Source organism: Prinia subflava, chromosome 1, assembly GCF_021018805.1.
Source record: "Prinia subflava isolate CZ2003 ecotype Zambia chromosome 1, Cam_Psub_1.2, whole genome shotgun sequence".
Lineage (NCBI taxonomy): Eukaryota > Metazoa > Chordata > Aves > Passeriformes > Cisticolidae > Prinia > Prinia subflava.
This window is the reverse complement of record NC_086247.1, coordinates 6711929-6734241: the sequence shown is the minus strand read 5'-3', so window position 1 is coordinate 6734241 and position 22313 is coordinate 6711929. Positions and strand designations below refer to the sequence as shown.

Genomic DNA, 22313 nt, shown 5'->3' with positions numbered 1-22313 from the left:
TCAGGAGGCTTTGTCCTTTAATTGCCAGGTCTGATTACACACTCAGAAAACACCATTTATAGATACATATGTATATGAAGGATGATCCTCCAGTCTTCAAAGTGTCTTCTCATTAGGTTATTCTCATCTGGCAACATACTCCTAAATATCTATTGAGATCCTTGGTGTATTTAGACATGATTTAGATATTAAGATTCCCTAGGAATCAATGCAGTGGATGTGCCATTTCTGCTTTTCCTGTATTTAGCTCGGTTAGGTGTATTGTTGGACAAAACAGTAAATTGATGACAGTTCTTCAGATTTCTGTAGCTCATCCTACTCTGTGAAAACACATAATCACTGTCACTTGTGTTTATCCTAAACTTCTGTATGGCTGGGCTTACTAGGTTGTTCAAACTGGTGTTCAAATACAGCACTGTTTTGGGAAGATTGTTACAGTGTATTCTTAAATAATGTGAATATGTGGAGAGAAGTAAAATCCTTACTTCTAGTTTCTTGTTCAGTGCTAAACTCCCTCAAGTTGAAGAGTATTCAGAGAGCATTCAGAGTAGCAAAACTATAATTTTTACTAGTATTATATTATGGAAGTTCTTTCCTATCCAAAGTTACATAGAATATTGAATTTATTGTCCAGAAATAGGTCACCTACCTAGGTCAGTTGTACAATATTTATTCAGATGTTTTGAGTCCTGAGCTGCTTCCCAGAGCTTTCTTGAAGATCGGTAGTGCACTCAAACTCAAGAACGTGGAGACATGAAATGTTTACATTGTCATCTGCACAAGCCAGAGTTAACTAAAAAAAACCCTTTTTTATGAAGCACATTGCCAATAGGTGAAAATACCTTTAAAGAAATTATGGTCAAAGTTTTATAGCTAGAAGTAGTCTTAATATTAAGATTTTCCCACTTCATGGTGTACATATGTTATACATACATTTCAGGAGAGTGTTGTCTTTCACACGTAGAGCTAGGTTACTGCTCAGTTTCTGGAGTGTGCTTGAAGTTAATATTGCATCTTTTGTATCATTTCAGGAGTATGATGATGGCTACGGAGCCGCTTATGATGAACAAAGCTATGATTCCTATGATAACAGCTATAGCACTCAAGCACAAAGGTAAGCCTCCAAATCAACTCTAACTACATCTGAAAAATTCTCTGGTTGGCCAGTTATTTTTACTTAAGAGTTTTTCAATTTCATTTTAAACACCAAAAATATTGTGGGAGGATTTTAAAAATAACCCCCAAGGTACTTGGCTTTACTATTACATAAGTATAAAAGTTAGATTTCTGAGTGGCTGAAAAGAAACAGAACTGAGAACTTGCAACAGTTTTAGTGATGCCAAATCCTAAATCAAAGTTTTCAAAAGTTCAGGAGATTCAGGGAAATTTAATTCAGTTTCATTTTGGGAGGGAGGAGTGGGTAAAGGAGGGGAGAGGAGAAAAAATACAACTTCATAGAAGCTATTAAATTTCCTGAAACACAACTGATTAAATTTTCTTACTACTTTTACAAAGTTGTTTTCCAGTATTTTACATGTATTTGACTGTAAGAAAAATACACGTCAGCTTGTTTTACTCCTCTCTGGAACTCCTTGTGACAAATTTGAATCTCTTACCATTTGTTTTCCCTCTCCCACTTCATTTTCAGCAGTATTTTTAAGCACTTTGGATTTTTTAAGTTTTGCTTTCTTCCAGTGAGTCACTATTTGGCAACTACATGAGTAAGAATGGGACCCAAAGATGGGAAACATTCTGTGAAGTACAACCTACTTCCTTTATGTGGTTTGAACTTCATGGCAAAAATCCCATTACAAATGTAGAAGCTTGGATGATAATCTCCATTTCTGGGCATTCCCAATGTGCCTAACTGGAAACTGAACTTTTGTCCACCTTTTACTGAGTTGTAGTTTATTTTCATTCTTTTTCTCTCAGACCAAGCATTCATAATTTGCTCAATAGTAGGTGCTTCAATGTTTTCAACAATGTCATGAAATTTTATGACACAATTATGACCTGCCTCTGAAGTAGGGTTACTGAGGTTCCTGTTAATAAATCCCTTGTGCTGAAATAAACTGAATAGTGTATTTGAGGCAGATTTGTTCTGTCTTCTGCTAAATACTTAAGATTTACAATGCATCTTTATCTGAAATAGTACAGAACTGTTCACAGCAAATTTGAGAACAAACCTGTTTACACCTGGCATCTGCTCTGCTGTAGTGTTGTCACACCCAACAGTACACCAGTTTTGTTGTGTAAATGAATATTTTTCTGTGCTCAACAACTTAGTCAATGTGAAAAAAAGCATAGTGGAAAGTTCAAGTGTCGTTGTTGTTGTTGAGAACTAAAATAATTGAATTACCTTTGTGTCTGATACATGGCTCCGACAGACTCTAAGCTTGATAAAAATGACTTAAGAAATCTGCAGTGTAGAACCTTCAAAATATGAGACTCCGTAGAGTTTTACATTTTGATAACTGTTGCAGGTAATGGATTTTCTTTTTCCCCAGAAAACAATTGCCAAAGTAGTCCTCAACTTTTATGTTGGCAATCCTGTTTTGCATTCTTGCTTTGTACTGTTGGTAAATGGGTTTATTACATACAAACATTTGGACTTCATTACAAAGTCATTTGCCTGAGCCAAAATTAAACATTACTTGGATTTGATTTTTTTCCACATTAAGAAGGTTTTCACTGAGATTTCCTTCCTTTTAACTAAAATTGGGAAAAAAGCAAATCTCCCAAGGAATGAAATTGCTCTTGTAAAGGATTAATACATAAGAATATGTATAATATTCATAGATATATGTGCATGTGCTTAGTTGCCTAGAAGGAGATATTTCATAAAATGATCACTTTCTTTGTATTTTACCTGTAGTTTCACAATACATACATTGTTAGATTTTAACAAATTTGTTACCTTCTTAATGATGATTGGACACTTTTCCCCTAATTCTATTAAGTGCTCTGTGGTAGAAGAAAACAAGAAATTATTCACTTGCACATTTCTCACAGGATATCAACACTCATTTTCTGGAATATTTTCTGGCTTGGCAGAAAGATTTTTAGGATAGTATTGGCAGACAAAAAGTAATAACTATAAACAGCCATCTGAGCTACCTAGAACAGCATTCCTGTCTTAAATCTCAATATCATGTTGTAGCCCATACTGCAAAATATCATTCTGTAACCACAATGAGATACTTATCATATCTAGGTGCATTACAGTGCCCTTACTATGAAGGAAATTAGGGAGAAGTACATTGTTTTTATAGTTTAGCCTTACTAATTCTTGATTTTTTGCACTCATAAAACATAGAAAGAAACTGCATTTGCACATGCAGAGCAGTGATGTGTTTAAAATGCACCATTTGGTGGCCAGCTTGTGGAAATAACTTACTCTTTCCTTCTCAAAGTTGAAAATAATAATCCTGAAGTAATGGTATTTCTAGTATGTGTTCTTATACTGATTTCTCTAGAAATACTGTGATATTAGTGATACTGTGTATTAAAGCGGAAACCTGAGAAATAGATAATAAACTGTAAATGAGTTGTCTCATTAAATTACTTGCAGTAGTTTCTAGTATATTACTAAGTTTGAGTGCAGGAACAGGGCTTAATGCTCACAAGTGTACAATGTGTGATATGGTGGAAACAGTTAAAATTTACATTTTTGCTTTGAACATTTTACTTATTCAGTGATTCCTCTGTTAAAGATAGAAACTTGCAATAGAACGTAAAGTATCTTTAGGGATTCTGGAGCTCTCTAAGAGGTTGCATGACAGCAAATCTTCTGCTTTAGATGCACAAGAGTGCATTCTCAAACTCAATCTTCAGCACAACACAGTGTGACTCTCCTTTACTGCTCTTTAATCTGGACATTTCAAGTGTATTTCCCAGAAATGGCCAAATCTGAGTTGAATTAGGATAAGTGACATGTTTAGATATTAAGAATAGGAAACTGTATTTCTGTCTGCACTAAGGGAGTTGAGACTTCGTTTGTTCTGCAAATAAATTAGTCCATTCTATGTATTAACTTCTTGCTGATACCAAATCATGAGTGGTTAGAAGTTTAGTGGTATTTTGACATTGTGTGAGACTGTATCCTTCCTTGTGTCTAGCAATCTGAAGTTTGAATTAAAACCTGCCACAGCACTAACAGAGAGAGAAACATGAGAATTTTCTGAGTTCTCATTTATCTTAATGCGCTGTAATCTTATAAAAAATGTTGTTTTCCTTTAGAACGTTTTATTATCCACTGTTGCTTGTTCATGCTACAAAGCCCCAAACAGTGCTTCAGGATGTCCTTTAACAGAATTATTTTTTATGGTCAAAAAGACTTAAAATATCCCTTGAAGCTGTACTGCACTTTACTAGATACCTAATTGATTTTTAGAAGATGAAATTACATGCATATCTTTTTGCAGAGGGATTGTTAGATCATTTTATCAGTATAAACTAGGATGTTTAATCAACTGTATTGTTTAGTCTTATTTAAAAAAACAAAACCATCTAAAATTTAAAAAATATTTTGCAATTTCTGAAAATCAGAGGGTAGCAAATGCTTCATAGAATCATAGAATAGGTTGGGCTGGAAAGGACCTCAAAGATCATTCAGTTCTAACCCCCTGCCATGGGCAGGAACAACTTCCAGCAGACCAGGTTGCTCCAAACTCCATCCAGCCTGGTCCTAAACACTTCTTAGGATGGAGCATTCACAAATTCTCTGGGCAGCCCCTGCCAGTGCATCACCACCCTCAAAGTAAAGAGTTTCTTTCTAATTTCTAATCTAAATCTCTCCTCTTTTAGTTTAAAGCCATACCATTCTCCTGTTACTTCATGCCCCAGTATGCAATCAAACATGAGGGTTACATGTTATGCAGGCAAGGGCATGTTATGTAGTCAGGAATTCCTTCATAAAATTTCTCCTATATACATATGTATTGATTTCACGTGTGCAGTTTTGTGCACGTTTTCAGGATCTTATGGTAAAATATGAATTGTAATTGTGGAAGCCAAACTCGTGACTCCTGGTGCTGATATTTGCCTATATCAAACACACGTAGACTTGTATGCAACATGTATGCATCCTTATACAATTTGGCTCACTCTTAAAGGAGTTGCCAAGCCTGTCTAGAAATATAATTATTTGGATTTATTGCAGAAAGTAGTGAGGCCTTAATGGCCTGGTGTCAATGCTAGATCAATTTTTATTATGAAAATTCACCTAATAGTATTGTGGAGGAACCAAGAGTATGTAGCTCAATCTTCATTTAAAACCATAGCATAAACATTTTCAGCATGAAAAAAGTCTAGTTATTTTAAATCTCTGAAACAGGCTTCAAATTGAGCCAAAGTGCTTTTGGTCCCTTAGTGACTCCATACATGATCTGCACAAGTGTTTGTGAGGACAATAATATGGCAAAGGGAAATGGATGCTAATAAATCAATTGTCCCTGTCAGTTCACTGTTTAATGTTCTCTAGAATGCATAAGATTTATCACTGATGAATTGTAGAATAATGGTGGTGTATGGAAACAAAGTCCACCAGGGAGATGTACTACATCATTTGGATTTAGCACTGCCATCTGCTTAATGGCATTGAGATGACTACAGAGGTACTTATGATCAACCATTCATAGCAGTGACAGATGCTGCAGAGAGTTAACATGCCAAGGAATGAGGTTTGGTGCTGAAATCCAGATTATGTGGCAAGGTTGCTGAGAAAGGGGGCTGGGTTTGTTAGCTCTCCAGTACCATTAGAGGCTTTACTGTGTGCTTTCAGGTTTACTGTTGAGAGAGAATGGTTAACACAGTTAGTGTAGTGCAAAAAAAAAAAAAAAGTGGAAAAACCCTATCTGTCTCCATCAAACACTTATAAGTTTCAAAGAACTTCTTTAGGCTTGTCTGCTAGCATTTAAAATGGAATACTTTTCCTAGGGGAAAAAAAAGTTTTTCTAGGTTTATTTTCAGCCTAGGGCAGAGATCAGAAGCCTAAATTGTAAGAGGAGCACTTTGTGTAGCTTTAGGCCAGTGTCTGGTGAGGGACAAGAATGAGTCATTTATGTAGTGTCATTTTGTGTTCAATTATAATTCATAATTTCTAAAGTATTTTAGAACTTCAGTCGAGGTGATCTCACCTTTACTGTATTGCAGAATTTAATCTAAACACACACATGAAAGTGGGAAAATTAGAACTTGGAGAAATTGCTGAAATGGTTTCATTTTCTTCATTGTTCTTTGGTTTCCACATTTAACTAATAGTACTATAGATTTCTCTTGGCAACAATCATTTTGCCATTGGCTTAAATAGCGTTTCTCAACTTCTCTTTGTGCATATCTAACAATAATTACTATCACTTCAAATCATACCAAAACGTGATAAATTCAAATCCCTGCAAGTTGCTTGTGAGCCTTGGAGTCACACAGTTAACCTAATCTGAGCTAAGGGAATTGGTAAATTCTCTTTAGTACACCGAAGTTTATTCAGTGCCACTATATCATTCTGTGGTTATTGTTGATGTGTTGGGAAGTAATAATTACATGCTGCAACTTTGTTAGATCGTTTACTTAAATGCATAAAAACATAACTGCCTGTGTGGTAAGTCGTAGGTATGTTAAAAACATGGTGTTAGGAATTGTATGATTTTTCAGGTTGGAGAAGACCTCCAGGATCAAATAAAATTGTCAACCCAGCACCACCATGTTCACCACCAAACTATGCCCCTAGGTGCCACATCCACACTTTTGAGATTTTTCAGTGTTTCTTGGGCAGCCTGTTTCAGTGCCTGACTGCCCTTTCAGTGAAGCATGTCCAGTGTTTCTCAGTGGATGGGCAGAAAACCTTTCCACAGCCTTCTTTCAGGCAGTTGTAGGGAGTGATAAGGTTCCCCCTGAGCCTCCTTTATCATTCATTACCTTATTTACCTTTTATTTCAAAAGTGACTGATTCAAGACAGAAAATCTCTTTTTAATAGAGAATACTATGCACAAAACCCTGTGGTGTGAAATGTTTGAGGTTTTTTTGTGTTTGGTAACTTGTGGTAGTTACCTAACAATGGAGAAACTTGATGCGGGGTTGGAAAGGACTTAGAAAAACACCTTGAAATCCAGCAGTGGCCATTGTTCAACTGATGGCTGAAGAGTACAACTAAATTGGTTTGCTAAAATCCTTCAAATCTATCTCAAGTACTGCTTTTTATGTAATTCCAGAGGCACTTTAGTTCTAAGAGAAGCTGATTCCTAGTATGTAGCTCTTGGAAATACCCTCCTCATTTCCCACTAGGAGCTCAAATTTTCAGATGCTTTTTGAAACTATGCTTCATAGTCACACAAAAGATGATGACATTCCTGTTTAATAGGAGGATTTTCATGAAGAGCTAAGCATATGGGTTTGAAATTGGCTTATGGAGATGTTGCTATTGGTATCTGAAAGTTAATTGCTAACAGTTTGTTTGTGATGTTCAGTGTTTTAAATTTACATTGTTGAGTTTGTCAGCAATCATGCATTTCCAGGATGTATAAATATGCATTATATGCAAACGAGTTTCTGTTACTGTAGTTTTCCAAGATGTAATTCTCTCCATTTTAATGCTTGTAGCTGTTTGTATTTCATGCTTTGACTTAAAAATCAAATTAGTCTGCAGGAGTTTGATTTCTGGGGATTGTGCAAAGGGTTGGCATTTTGTGTTGCTGTTGTTTATGAACACCTGGTATGTATCAGAGTGTGCTGGAGGTTATAATTCTGCAAAATAAAGCCCTAAAACGTTAGCATAAATAAGCTAATGTAGCTTTTGAATGAAAATCCTGGCATGTGGTTTCCTGCTTAATTTTTTGCACTTCCATTATTAAAAGAGATTATTTACTGCAGTTTTTCAGATCTAATTTTTTCAGGTTTAGATAGATGTTTTCCTTTTAATTACATGTTGGGATGTGACAAGGTAAACTGTTCAGAAGTGTCTCTGTAGCATAGATAGCTTTAATTGTGAATCTAGTGTATAGTAATTTTTTAAATTGATTTACAGAATTCTGTTTAAAATGTCAGTAAAAAGGAATACGACTAAGATGATTCGGCTGTAATGATGGAAAAAATACAAGAATATCCCATGGTGCACTCATAAAACTGGAAAAAGTATTTTGAATCCTCATGGTGATATCGGTAGATGACTTCACTGTTTAATAAATGTTAGGATTAGTCTTCATCTGTACTAGTTATAATCAATAAAATTAATTTGGTTTTTCATGATTTTGCTATTAAATTTACTATGTCTGTGCCTCCATATTTAGGAAACAAGTAAAAATGCATTTGAAAATAAATTTAGAAAACTGCTAGAGAAAACTAATATGCAGGTGTTATGGTAGTACAAAAAGTAGTAACATCAAATTACAAATATTGAGAAATCAAAAAAAGTCATTATTTCATGAAATTATATTAAATTTCCGTGATTGGCTTAATTTTATTTAGGTGATTTTTACAGCATCTTTAACTGGGTGATTGAATTCCATAATACTATTAAAGAGGATTAGCAGTTGGTAGGATTTTGATTTTTTTTTTTTCCTTGACTAATTGCACAAGTGAAAACACGAGGAAGGGAAAGGTCAAAGGGGATCTTCCAAGTCCAAAATAAGAAAAAAAAATCATTAACAAGGAATACTTTTTAAACATGAAGTGCTATATTGTACCTGTTAGTGTAACTTGTGGAATCTGTCACAGTTTAAAAAATCTTAATTATATAAAGGCTTCAAATTAATTACAGTTTGTTTTAAAAATAAGTTTCTTTAAGCTTGGAGGATAGAGGTAACAAAGAAAGGGAGAATATCCAGTTGCCAGGCATCAGCATGATGCTGAAGAAATGGTGCTAGATATATGGGCTTTAGAGACAGAACACGGATAATCAATCTTACAAATTAAAGTTATTCATTTAGAAAGGTCTTCTCAAACATCTCACATTATAAATTAACTTTCCAGTAGTTTGATTAAGAGATCCAAAGATAAGGAAAAGCGACTACAAATTCTCTCCAGTCTAGAGAAAGGACATCTTAAATTTACTTTTGCAGACTGGGGAATGACCTATAGATACATAGAGAAGACTTTTTTTTTCCGTGGTGTGGGGTGAAGAGGAACTTCACTGGAAACTCACATTTGGAAGCCAGTGCCTGTTAGATGAACGAGAAATCAGGGTGCATCAGCTCAGAACATATTTTTGTCACAGAACATGTTTTTGTAGATAAAGATTTGACACTGTTTTTCTGGTTGACGGTCAACACACTTTGGCTGCTTACTAGCAGTAATTGAAAGTTGCAATTTTCTCTCTGAGTACCTTGTTGTTTCAGTTTGCTTTTCAAGGGAAGAAAAATCTTGCTTCTTTCTGTTGGTAAGGAAATACCTACCTAATTGGGCAGCTTAAAAATAGGACATGTTTGCAGGAAAACTTTATAGTGGTCTCAATTGTTTGTTCTTGTATTTTATTTCAGTACAAATACTGAGGGCTACATATTGTGCTTTTTAGCACAATTTTGATATATTTGAGGTATAGATGGTGAAAAATAATGTATTAGTAACCATCATAACCACATTTATCTTGGTGTAATTGTATCATGAGTGTTGTATATAGAGCACCTGAAGCATGCATAGGGATAGAAGTAGTGGAGCTCACATGAGGCCAGGAAATGAGTCTTTGCACATAAATAGATTGAATTGTCCTTAGGAGGAAGAGTCTTGCCTTACTGTACTTGGAGAGACAAGATTTGGACCCTGCTGGTGCAAAGGATGTTAGGGAAGGACTAGAAAGATCTTGAACATGGTAAAGCTTATGATTATGCAGCCCAGAAAATAATTAAATCTAATCTATCTTTTACCAAATTTATTCCTTGATGGCAGTTTCATTATTTTTGAATTATATAAAACCAGGATAGAATGATACCTTTTCTCACAAATGTTCTTCAATTTTAACTCGTAAGGCCCCAAATTTTTATAAAGGCTGAAAGTTGTACAGAACTTTGAAAAATTTGAAAATTGTACTGTTCCTTCAGTAAATTAAAAAGATAAGAAGGTATGATGTATGGATATACATGGAGCAGTATTTGTGATGATGGAATGGTAACAAATCACCTGTGCTCTTTTTGAGGACAGTGTGTTAGAGACAGTGTTGTCTTGTACTCCAGTCTGTGACAAGTGGCATCATTTTGGATCTCTGAACATATGCAGAACTTGAGGGATAACCAAGAATTAGCTGGTATAATATTCCAGAGCTTTCTAGCACTGCAGTGAATAGTCTAAGGATTTTTTGACAGCTATCTCTCAGATCTTCACTGTTCTCTGCTACTGGCCACAATAATCTTGTCTGTTTTCTTCCCTCTGAGAGAGGGAAGAAAACATCTTTTTCTGATGTTAATGTTGTATCATGTTGTTTTTCTCCATTTAGCAGCTGAAATATGACTGGTACACACTTAGTACCAATAGCACTAGGATAAAGGCTTCAAGTTTAGCTTCCTCTGGTATCAGTTCACAACATGCTTTGCAGAGCAGACAGACGAGGTGTGGGTTGTCTGGGGCTTGGTTCTAATTCACCAACCAAACCAAAATGCTGAATTTATGCAACCTCAGTTTTTAGTTTTTCTGCTGGTACTTTCTTTCTTAATGTAGCGAATTTTTGGCAGTAATATGGTTAGCATTTCTCGTGATCAGGGAAGTGTTGTTGCTGTGTTCTATTCATATTTTCAAGGTAAAGCTGTAGCTCCTGCTGCTGCTGTTCCTGAGAAACCTTATTTATGCCATGTGCTTCAGTCACCTCTTTTAATTGCTGTTTTCTTTTCCTCTTTTGAGAGGTGGCACATGAGAACGTAGTGGGGAAAGACTAATTGAGTTGAGACAGCAATAATTGGACATTTCAGATGGTAAAAATGCTCTAGACAACTGTATAGCATTCTGCTGGAAATTCCTAGATAGGTCTGTGGCTGGTAGGTGGTACCAGAATGCAGATGCCTCTGAGGATGTTTCACTATTCAGAAGTGAAATTTCTCATTTCTGCCATAAAAAGTAATTCCTAAATAGTGATAGCTAAGGGGATCCTTGAGAGGGCACTCTGATCACCTTTTAGGATTACAGGTAATAGATTTGCTGTTTGTATGGTCCATTTGAGAATACAATAGGCTATAAATCAAGGAAGATTGTGTTGTTTTTCTGTGTTTTATAAAACGTTCACATAGGGATCTATCTCAGTTGTTTTCTGAGATCACTATCTGTTTGACAGACATAAACTGAGCTGCAGGAATAAAAACATGTACTAAAGAAATCTCTACTAAGTAGCAGCAGAACTGAGTATTAACTAAAAATGTATCTTCAAAATGCAAGAAAAGATGTGGATCTCCTCTTGATACTCAGATTTCTGCTGTCCCGCTGTAAGCTGAGTTCCAGAATAGGATCCACAGTGATCTAGTGATCCACAGTAGCTCTGAGAACAGCTACTCGGTGTTCAAGACATTATGGAGTTGTGAGAAGCTTCACTGCAGTGATTCTTGTCTTGGACATTCTTCCTGTTTGCTGTTGACAGAAGCTTTTTGTTATCAGAAGTAGCTGAGCATGAAGATCTGACAGGAATAATGGAAAGAGGTTCCCTTATGGATGAGTTCCCTTCAGATGTGATGGTATCAGTCAGGGTCTATCATATAAGAACAGTTGCTAGAGATCATCATTTGCTTTTTCTGTTTTGTTCTGTGCAACCCTGGGTGGAAGCACAAAGGGTGATGTTTGTTGGAGCTTCCCTTGGCAAAAGGAAGCCTTGGTGTTTGCAAGGGTTTTATTGTCACTTTCTGAAACTGCCCTGGTTTCTGCCTGAAGGGATCAAAATAGGTTGTGATACTCATGTGAAAAAGAAAAAGCTGAAATTTTGGTCAGTTTTTGCCTAATAAGCGTTACTGAAAGGTGAATGGTAGGCCAAGGCTGTTTTTCATCAGAAGCCAAAGGACGTTTCAGTGTTTATATTGGGCTTGTCAGTGCTTAAGTCTGGGATTTTCCAGTAAACTAGAAGCTTTCAGTCAGAGACCTTTTAATCTTCCCTTAGCAGGCAGGCTCCATGCCACACTGCTTCTGTTTCAAACACAGAGATGTCACAATGGCCATTCTAAAAGATGCCTGTATCAAATATAAAGTGGCAATCACATGGATTAAGTGTATGTATATTTTTACTACCTCTGAGCATTTTTGGAAATACACTTGGACTGTGTGGTTGATCTGCCTGTTTTTCAATTGTCCCAAATAGCCTAGTGACCTCTTCTAGTATGGAATCATAGGATCATTAAGGTTGGAAAAGACCTCCCAAGACAAGTCCAACATTTGACCAAACACCAGCTTGTGAACTAAACCACAGCACTCAGTACCACATCTAGACATTTCCTGAACACTTCACAGGGATGGTGGCTCCACCACCTCCCTCAGCAGTTCATTCCAAGGCCTGACCACCCTTTCAGTGAAGAAATTCTAACTGATGTCCAACTGAATCTCCCCAGTACATCTTGAGACCATTTCCTCTCATCCTGTCTCTAGATGCCTGGGAGAAGAGACCAACCCCCCCAGGAAACAATCTCCTTTCAGGGCATTGTAGGGATCAAAAAGGCTCCCTGAGCCTCCTTTTCTCCACTTGTAGCTAAACACACCCGTCTCCCTCAGCTGCCCCTCACAGTACTGACCTTCCAGAGCCTTCCCAGCCCTGCTGTCCTTCTCTGGACACACTCTGGCACCTCAATGTCTGTCTTGTAGTGAGGGACCCATGAGAGCTGGCTTGAAACTACTGTTCTGTTGATATCTGTCCTAAGAGAGTATTCCAGTATCTCTAGGCAGAATAACCTAATAAAGTATAAAAGGTAAAGTTCCTTAAGACTTCATTGTCATGTCAAGAGCAGTTACTCCTATTTGGATTTTATAAATATTTGTTCTATTACAGTTCATCAAGATATTTTCAGAAACAAATCAGCTTAGTAGAAGAGCCTGGGAAATTGAGGTCATTTTTCATAGGGCTTTTGAAGGCTTATGTTGAATACCTCTAAATTAAAGTATTTTAAGACATTTCTCGTAGTGATTCTAGAGAAATGGCAGGAATCTTCCCAGTCCTCTAGTTTACTAAAGAAAGCCTTGGAGAAGCATTTCTGCATCATCAGTGCTGCTGTGCTAAAATGTGAGCTTGCCCCTTTCTGTCTGAAGCTTTTTCTCTTAACACAGAAAACAGGCCCTTCTCCTGGCCTTACAGTATTTAAGTCTCATTTCACATTTCCTCTGAATATTGTAAGATTACTGCCCAGCCCTCAGCAATTAAAAACAGCGTGCCTAAATTTATTGTTGTTTTCTAATCCTTCCATGGTATTAAGTGATTTCAAGTTTTTATGCTGACATGGAAAACCAAAGCAATTTTTCTTTGCCATCTGTCTTCTCTCTTGTCACCCCAAAGCCATTATGCTGGAATGGAAATAGAAAAGTTAAAAAGAGGGAATAATAAGCAAAAGGTCTGTGTGTGTGCAAAAGATCTGAATCACAGCTGATACTCCAGTGTTAACTGCACTTGTACCATTTACTTCATGGTTAGGAGCCTGACAACTGAGCCAGATACAGCATGTAATCCAGTTATTGATCTAGAAAAGTAGATGCATAGGTAATGAGGAAAAAAAAGAAAGTGGTTTCATGAAGACAATTCACATCTGAAAACAAATGAACTCCAAGCAGAGTCCATATCTAGTCTTGTTGGGTTAAAAAGGGAAGAATACATGCCATGTTTTCTCCTTTTTTTGTGGAAGGAGGGAGTCACATGAGATAAAGAAGAAAATGAACTAAATTTGTGGATTTTTTTTTCCTTTCTGTGATACAAAATGAAAGGAAGAGGAGCAACCTGAGCTACCTGGTTAGTGGAAGGTGTCCCTGCCCATGGAATTAGGTGATGATTGTGGTCCCTTCCATGCCTTTCTGTGATTCTATGAAAAGGCCTTTCCTTAATGGAATAAATCCATTACAAGAGATAAAAAGTTTAATAGTATTTAGTCAGAGTGCTAAGATGTCAGGGAATACATATAAAAGAGTCTAAACATAAAGGATGATTTTAAATCAAAAATGTATATCACATGTTCTGCATGTTCTGTCCACAGGAAGAATTATTTACTGCAGCTAGTCTTTGCAGCAGAAATGACTTCACCTATCTCACTTATGTCAGCTCATGAGTTAAAATGTAGCATTTAGAAGACTGGTGTTGCTGTAGGGTGCTTTGAATAAGTTTACTTTTTGCAGGCAGTTGCTTTAAAACAAAAATACAATTCTATAAGCTTTAAGTTCATATATATTAGAATTTTCTATAATTCTGAAAAAAACTAAAAAAAAAAAAAAACCTATTAGCGTTTGTATTGGTTGTGAACACCATGGAATATTCAGACTCTAACAAATTTTTAAGAAATTAGCTTTTAATAGCTGACTGGAGAATGCTGGTGTTATTCATAGAACATGAATGAAGTAGAGCAGGGAGTACTGAATAGCACTGGGCAAGTTTACTTCCCATTGTACCTGGTATTTTTCAGACAGATTATTAATTTTGAAGGGTTGGTCTGTTAATAAGGATGAGTTGAAGTATACTTTCAGTATGAGTGAAAGGTTCCTTCCTTTCTGATGTTTATTTGTTTTGCAGTTTGTGTGCTGTAAAATGAGTCATTTTTTTGTTTAATAGATATATTAGATCTATGAAATGAAACCTCACAAAGTCATTCTGACAGGATTGACAGATACAGGGATGGAGCTCAGCTGCTTTAGGCTTGTAAACTTGATCAGTCTTAAAATAAATAAATGCTGTGTGGAAGGATAGTGAATGTCAGTTTTCAGTTCTTTGTCAGAATAAAGACTTTTATTACTGGCTGCTGCAGGGAAAAAATACTTCTTATTCAAACTTTACTCTTATTCTGGGGTTCTCATCACCTGAGAAACCATGGAGGAAAGGCTTTGTAGAGATAATTCTTTGTGGGTCTTCAAAGTGCAGTTGGTTAAATTTTTATTTGGGAAGCATTATACCAGCAATAACAAATACTCATCACAACTTTTTAGATATGCATTTGCACACACCAAACCTCTATTTTTTTTCTGGCCTTGTTATTCTGAGGGGTTTAAACTTTAAGGAAAAGAAAAAAAAAGAAACACAAACTAAAACACATCTCAAGCACAACAAAGTATTTTATCCATTCAGAAGTAATTGTGATGTGTTGTTTGTTTTATATAAATGCATTACCTGATAATTCATGTTAAGGCTATAAATTGTTTATTTTTACTCTGGTGTTTATTTTGTTAGCAATCAATCTAATGTTAGGAACATTTTGTCAATATCAGTAATTACTTGCTAGTGATCACATTTGAGTGATTTCCTTCTCACTCAGGAGGTGATTCTATGAAAAGGTCTTTCCTTGCAGAATAAATCCATTAAGGGAAATAAAAAGTTTAGGAGTCTACTCATCTGGTGGCATCATTTCATAGAGTATTTTCCAAATATTGTCAGCCATGAGTCTGGCTGTGTTTGGAAAGAAAAGAACTATTTAGGCACTTGCTTCTCATATCCTACAAACTGTGTAAGAGACTACATATAGCTGGACTTGCATGAAATATGAAACCATGATGGAATGATGTCTAATAAGGGTTGTTCTTCAGTTTCAATTCAGGGGTCTTACTACAAATATAAAAAACATTGTAAAATGGAGGACTGTTTTAGGCCATGATTATGGTATTCATCCCTACCTTTGAATCATAACTACAGCTTTCAGTTTTAATATAGTTTCTATTGTTATTTCTTCCTGTTAAAATCATAGCCTTTATATTTGTGTTCTTCTATCTTGTTTTGAACACACTGGAATTTGTACACACACAGCAAGTGTATAAGCCTCCAATCACCAGATAGTTTTCCCTTTATTGCATTCTTGTCAGTGAATCTGAAGATATAAAAGCAAAATACTAGGTAGCAATAGGTAATGAAAAGGAATTTATAAAACAAAGGAATTGGTTCAGTACCTGCATCTCAATTTTTTTCATTAATGTTTGTAAGATCTTTAACCTTCCCAACTATAATTTTAAATGGAAAATTCCCACATCCATATTTACAATGTGGATGAGTAGTCAAGTGATGAAAAAAAAATCCTAAAAGAAATTACATATCATTTCTAATTAAAAAAACAAGCAGGACCTCAGTTGTCACTGTCACATGATACTTACCTTTCTTAGGACATGTCTTACATCCTTCAAGCTTTCTTTTCGGAGGTAGAATGTGTAATAAGTATTTCTTCTCATGCTTTCTTTCTTGTTCTCCCCACGCCCCTCCTGCCCTGCAGTGGAGCAGATTACTACGACTATGGCCATGGACTGAGTGAAGACACCTACGACTCCTATGGTGAGTGGTTTTATGAGCTCAATCACTGCAGCAGCAGACTCTGGAAAAAAAAAAATGTAATGAAAGGATAATTTCCATGAGGCTTAGTCCTGCAGCAGGTAATGGCTGCTCAGGGATTCCTGAGATGTCACAGAGCTCCTCGTGTGCTTATTGAGAAAAATGCCCTCTGTGGTCTGTTAGCTAACGCAGTCATGGGAAGCTAAAACCAAAGAAGCAGAGAAAATAAAACCTAAATCATGATGCACGCAGCCTTTTCGTGTCACATTCAATGAGGTTTAGGAAAAAAAAAGAGGGATGGAAGACCTTTTTCCAGGAGCTTTTGGCTGCCAAAAGCAAATACTTCTGGTGTGACACAGTTTGCATTGAGACTTGTTAGAAGGTAGGAATCTGCTGAAGCTCCCAGCTGAATTAGGGCCTAATGAGTGTGGTTTAGCCTTGTATGGTCCTTTTGGTTTAATTCATTTTCATGCATCAGTCTTGGGAAATCAAGCAGGGAGTCATTATGTAAAGGTTAGGGAAGTACTTTAGGTAGCTAATAGACATGAGGGCAGTGGGTTACTCTGAACAGAGGCAAAACAATGCATAATGAAGCAAAAAAGATATGCCAGTTGTAAAGATCACCCTTTTTTTTTTTTTTTTTTGATAGAAGTGTGATAGTGACAGGTTTAATTAAAGAAATCTGTTACGGGTTAGAAGCATAAAGCATTTTAAAAGGCACCTTTGCTTAAGGCATAAATTCCAAGTCTCTGGCTAGAGAGCAAATACAGTCTAGATCTCTCAAATCTCAAACATTTGAGGGTTGTTAGTAATCTGTGTAAAAGTTGTGATTCTGAGTAGTGAATGCTTCAATGAATTAAGAGCTCTGCTTGAAATTCTCCAAGGTCTATTTCTTTAACTCCATGTGGAAGTGCTTCCTGCTTGAAACTAAAATGATCTTAACTAAGTTGTGATAAATGCACTTAATGGAGTAGTTTGCCCAGTGTATCTGCTTAAACTAATTATTTTGCTTAAGAAGAAAGACAGTTCATCAAAAGAAGAGGTCACTTGAAATTCCTCTGTCTCCCAGCACTTTCAGTTGGTGTTGATAGATATATAGCTTAAATCTTTATTTCAGCATTAAAATAAATTGTTTGCCATTATAAACCTGATAGTTCTAAGACTATTTCATTAATGCAAAATTGATGGGGGAAAAATGTATGAAACTGCTTAATGTAGATAGACTGATGAGGAGAGATATTGATTGCAGTATTTAAGGTTGAAAATATGGATTCTTCATTGCTTTTGCATTCAAAATTGGTTTTCTATATATCAAAGCACAGCCACTCAGAATATTAAGTGATGTATTTATTCAAGTTGAGAGAAAGACTATAAATACCTTAAAGAATGATTATGGGTTGCAGCCACTATACTTTTTGCACATATAAATAGTTATGCAATTTATTTCTTAAGTATATCCCTTAAAAGCAGAGTTAGAGATTAATAACCATCTTCACTATATGTAAAGAAAATTAGATGCCTCAAAATAAGTAACGTTGCCTAGTGAGCAGGTAGTTGTGTAGTGCTGGCCAGGAGGAAATTCAGATTCCCAGGAGACATCTGAACTTTTCCTCTGAGAACCTCAGCTGACAGTCCAGAGGATGTAGGAAAAATATCAGTATTTTTCGGATTTGGAGCCCTGATCAGCACCAAAATGAAAACTGAGAAACAGTAAGATAACTTTTTGCCCTGCTGATTTGATCAACTGCTTGAAAAAGAGCAAGTATTCTCCTTAAACTGTAACCAAGACTTCTTTTTCATTTAAACAGATCTTGCAGCAGTGTTTAAAAGCTAGGATATTTTTAATTCCTACCCCTCAGTCAGCTGTACTGTTAGGCTCAGGGTCTTTTTCCTTTTTTAATGTGAGTCTTGCTTTCTGTGTCATGAAGAAGCACAAGAGGCTGTTACCAGATGCCTGTGGAAATCACCAAGGTGCAAGTTTAATTCTTTCAGCCTTTCACCAAATTTGAACTTGTTCCTTTTACCTCCTCGGCAAATTTCCTGACGACCTGGGTATGATTTATAGCCTGAACTCTGCAGGCAGCCACCTACATTATTAAAAAGTAGTTAGGATGAGGCTTCTGCGAAGGGATTGTGAAACTGAACCCTTGAGGTATGGGATCCTTGTCACCTAATTTCAGGTATCTCATGTCAGAGCAAGTTACCTCAGCATTCAGAGTGCAGGAGTTCTTTTAAGTTCTTTTTTTTTTTTCTTTAATTGACTAGAAAGACATAGTGATGTCTACATTTTATTCTACCATACATTTGGATTCTGCCATTAGTTTCTGGATTGTGTTGGGTTCATTGGAGCACCTGTCTGTTTAAGGCAGGGCGGTTCTGCAAAAATATGTATGGAAACACATACGTTGTTTTAAGGTGTGTTTACTTTTGGGGACTTTTTTGGTGCTGCTTTTTTTATTCTTGTTCTTGCAGATGTGACATAGTACTCTGATTTTCTTGCATCATTAAAGTGTACCTAAGTACTATTTCCTTATACTGTGTTTAATCCTGTGTTTTCCCTTTTACATCTGTCTGGCAAAGTAGGTCTGACTCTCATTTAAGTTAATAATTTTTCTAATTTTTAAAAATATTTAATACCATTAAAAGGTGGTAGGATATGAATCACTAAATATAGCACAAGCTTTTTTACAAACTTATTTTATAGCTAAAATTCGAACAAATGTTCCTTGTCCTTTTAATGTATTGGTTTTTTATAATCTGGCCTCCTATTCCTTGAATTTCAGAGAAAACATGTATGTTTACCCCCAGAGAAATGGAGTATTTGCCCTAGGATGTTAAAAGCCACGGGTGTTTGTAGTGATACTTGAGGCTTGGTTTGCGTGCTTGAATTAGGCCTAAATTGGCACCGATGCAGAGAAACTTACTTCCTTAATAAGGGCAGCTTATTTCCTTATACATAATTCATACCTTCCATTCATTTCATCCCATTGCAATTATTGGTGTGTCTGCTATGGGAGCTGACATTTCTGTGCATTTGCAACAAGCAGGTCCAGCTGATTTTCCACAGTTGTAAATACTTTTGCCAGTAGCCTGTCACGTTGCCTGCTCCTGTGTGCTGAGAAATCACTGTGAGATGGCTCAGATAGATGTGCTGTACCTCGATTTTTTGTTCCAAGTGTTAGGCTTGTACACCTTGGTTTCTGTAAACAGAATGTGGCTGTTTGATTCACAGATAAGAAAAATTAAATTCAGCATCTCAGAGTATTGGAAGGGCTCTGACCATATTTTCTTTTCTTGTAGGGCAAGAAGAATGGACCAACTCACGACACAAGACACCTTCTGCAAGGACAACAAAAGGAGTCTACAGAGACCAGCCATATGCCAGATACTGATTGTACTGTCTGATGTTGTGAAATATCCAATCTCCACCAGTCCTGTATACTGTTCAAAGTAATTTTTTCTATGAACAATCCCTTTTTATTATCTCAAAGTGCATAAAAAATCTGAATGGATGGACTGAACTTAAAACATTTTGTTGAAAGAACAACCTGGACAGAAAGATATGTAAAACAAGGAACTTTGTTATTTCCAAACTGTGTTTGAAAAAATAGGTGATCAAAAAATAACCTTTGATTAACTAGTGTTAAACAAAAATAGGTTTCCTAAATACGTTAGTCCATTCTTTTTAACATAAGCGTAACCTTTTATTTTAAAGGTTTTCAACAGTTTAGTTTTTAGCTTTTATTTTCAGCCATTTGCTAGATTTTCTCTTTGCAAACATGCGTAAAAAGGGAAGCAAACTACAAATGCGAATAATGTGGTATTTTGTAACTCAAGTCTTGAAATGTTCTGTAGTGTTAAGCAAAGTTTTATCCTTGCTTGATACTAAATAAACTTTTGAAAGAAAATCAGTGTGTGTGAGATTAATTTTATGCTTTATCTTATAATAAAACTTCATAAATAGTAGTAAACAGGGAGAAATGTTTAACAGTGATCAGCATAAAAGGCTCATATTAAACATTGTGCAACTTCTTTTAAAACAAAATGGTTTAAACCTAAATGTATCTCTCTATATACTCACAGTAGATTTAAATGCTGTTTAAAATATCCAAATGGTATGGATCTGCTTGAGTGCCACATTAAATCAAAATACTTTTGTTAAAAACAAATGTTTAAAATAGCTAATGGATTTTCTGGAAAAAGATGTGACTAGTTTTCACCTTGTTGAGCATTTTTTCACTAGTGCAACTTTGGAATTTTTATGAGAATTTTGATACGTTAATGACCACCTCGCTCCGTGCTGGAAGCAATAAACACAAAGCTTTTAAAGACTTTCTGACTTGACTAATTGAGGTCGCTTTCGTCAGAGGCAGAGGATGTGTAACCCTTAAAACGGTCTTCATTTGCAAAGGTAAATAAATCAAATAAGATTTTAATCTCACTTAAGTTATCTTAATATAACCAATAAAAACAGGGAGGCTACAACTTAGTATCATTTTAGAATGTAGGAAAGACTTGTGAGGACACCTAAATTCTCATTTTAAAACGTTTAATTTGTATTAGTCATCTAAAAAGCCTTAGCTTAGCTAGTTAAATTTGGACAAACTATTCCCTTTTAAACAACTGTAAAACCTCATAAACAAGAGTTTGTAATATATTATTTTTCCATAAATTCTAGTAACTTAAACATTGCAAATGTTATCTAAAGCTTTTTTTTAAGCATCGTTTCTATTAATTATAGTTTGATTTGTGTTGTTTTCTTTAATTTTTATTTTAAATTCTTTGAAATGTAGTAAAAACATCTTTTTTTCTCTCTTGTCAGGAAATTCACCTCCTTGGACAGCCAAGAGAACAAAAACCATAGTCTTCTGATGCTTTGGTAGGTATTTTTACTCATCTGTGAAATTATTAGATAGATAATGGAACTTTTGATCAGGTCCTTAATTCTGCCTAAAGCTTTAAGTTAGGTGTCAGTGTCTGTGTTCAATACTGGTAGGAAAAGTAACAGTTTTAAACTTTCATTAATCAGGACCTTAAGCTGTCAGTGTGTGGACACATCCCTGGCAGTTTATTGAAGGGTGTGCATAGCTTTGACAGCATCTCAAACAATTAAGTGTTTGATTGGACAGAGGAAGCTGAAGAAACCTAATGTAATCTGATGTTTGTAGTTTTCAAATAGGAATTTAAAACTCTAATCTGGTCAACAAACATGTCAAAATTATGAAAAATACATTTCGTAAACTGATTTTCAAAGTCAAGTATTTCTGCACAAGTAGCAGACTGATTTCTGGCATTAATTGGAGGAGAACAACCCCATTAAGAAACATTAAAGAATAGCTGGCTCTACTGTTTTTTTATTGTCAATTCAATATATAAAGAAGTAATTTAACTGTATTTATGCTTAGATAGTGTATATTTTAAATAAAGCAGATCATTTTCTACTTGGAATGGTAATTCTTCCTGCTAACCTCATGATCTCAGTGCTTTTAGTTGACAAGGCTCAGATAAATAGAGCTCTATACTGTGAAATATTGCATAAGTTGCACTGCCTCTGTGTACTGCAGTAAATTTAAGAGGCTGCTGTCACAGGCTAAAGGAACCTTTTGTACATACAAAATGGCTTTAGAACTGTTTTGAGCATTTTAAGGGCTTAAATCAAAGGACTCTAAGAGTAGGAGAGCTTGAAGAAGATTTCTTCCCTTTGGGGCTCAGAGGGCAAAGATTTAATACGAGCTGCCAGAATTGCTATGGCAAAACTGAATATATAAATATCTTTTAAAAATATTTATAACAATTGGCACAATTTCTCCTTCTGGTCACATTGTAAATCACATAATATGATGAATTACACAGAAACTGTTTGTCTGCAGACATCATGTATTGCTTTAAATAGACAGAATGAAACTTCAGGGGTTGAAACTA

General features: G+C 35.7%; 1 protein-coding gene across 1 annotated transcript in view; it reads left to right on the top strand.

Annotated features, from left to right (window-relative positions):
- The window catches only part of KHDRBS3 (KH RNA binding domain containing, signal transduction associated 3), an 87452-nt gene extending 67153 nt beyond the window's left edge, over nt 1-20299 (top strand). Inside the window, exons 7-9 of the mRNA XM_063408704.1 lie at nt 1032-1114; nt 16336-16394; nt 19692-20299. Of these exons, the coding sequence (XP_063264774.1) occupies nt 1032-1114; nt 16336-16394; nt 19692-19783 (234 nt within the window). The 3' untranslated portion in view covers nt 19784-20299. The remainder of the gene's footprint in view (nt 1-1031; nt 1115-16335; nt 16395-19691) is intronic.
- The last annotated feature ends 2014 nt before the right edge of the window (nt 20300-22313 follow it).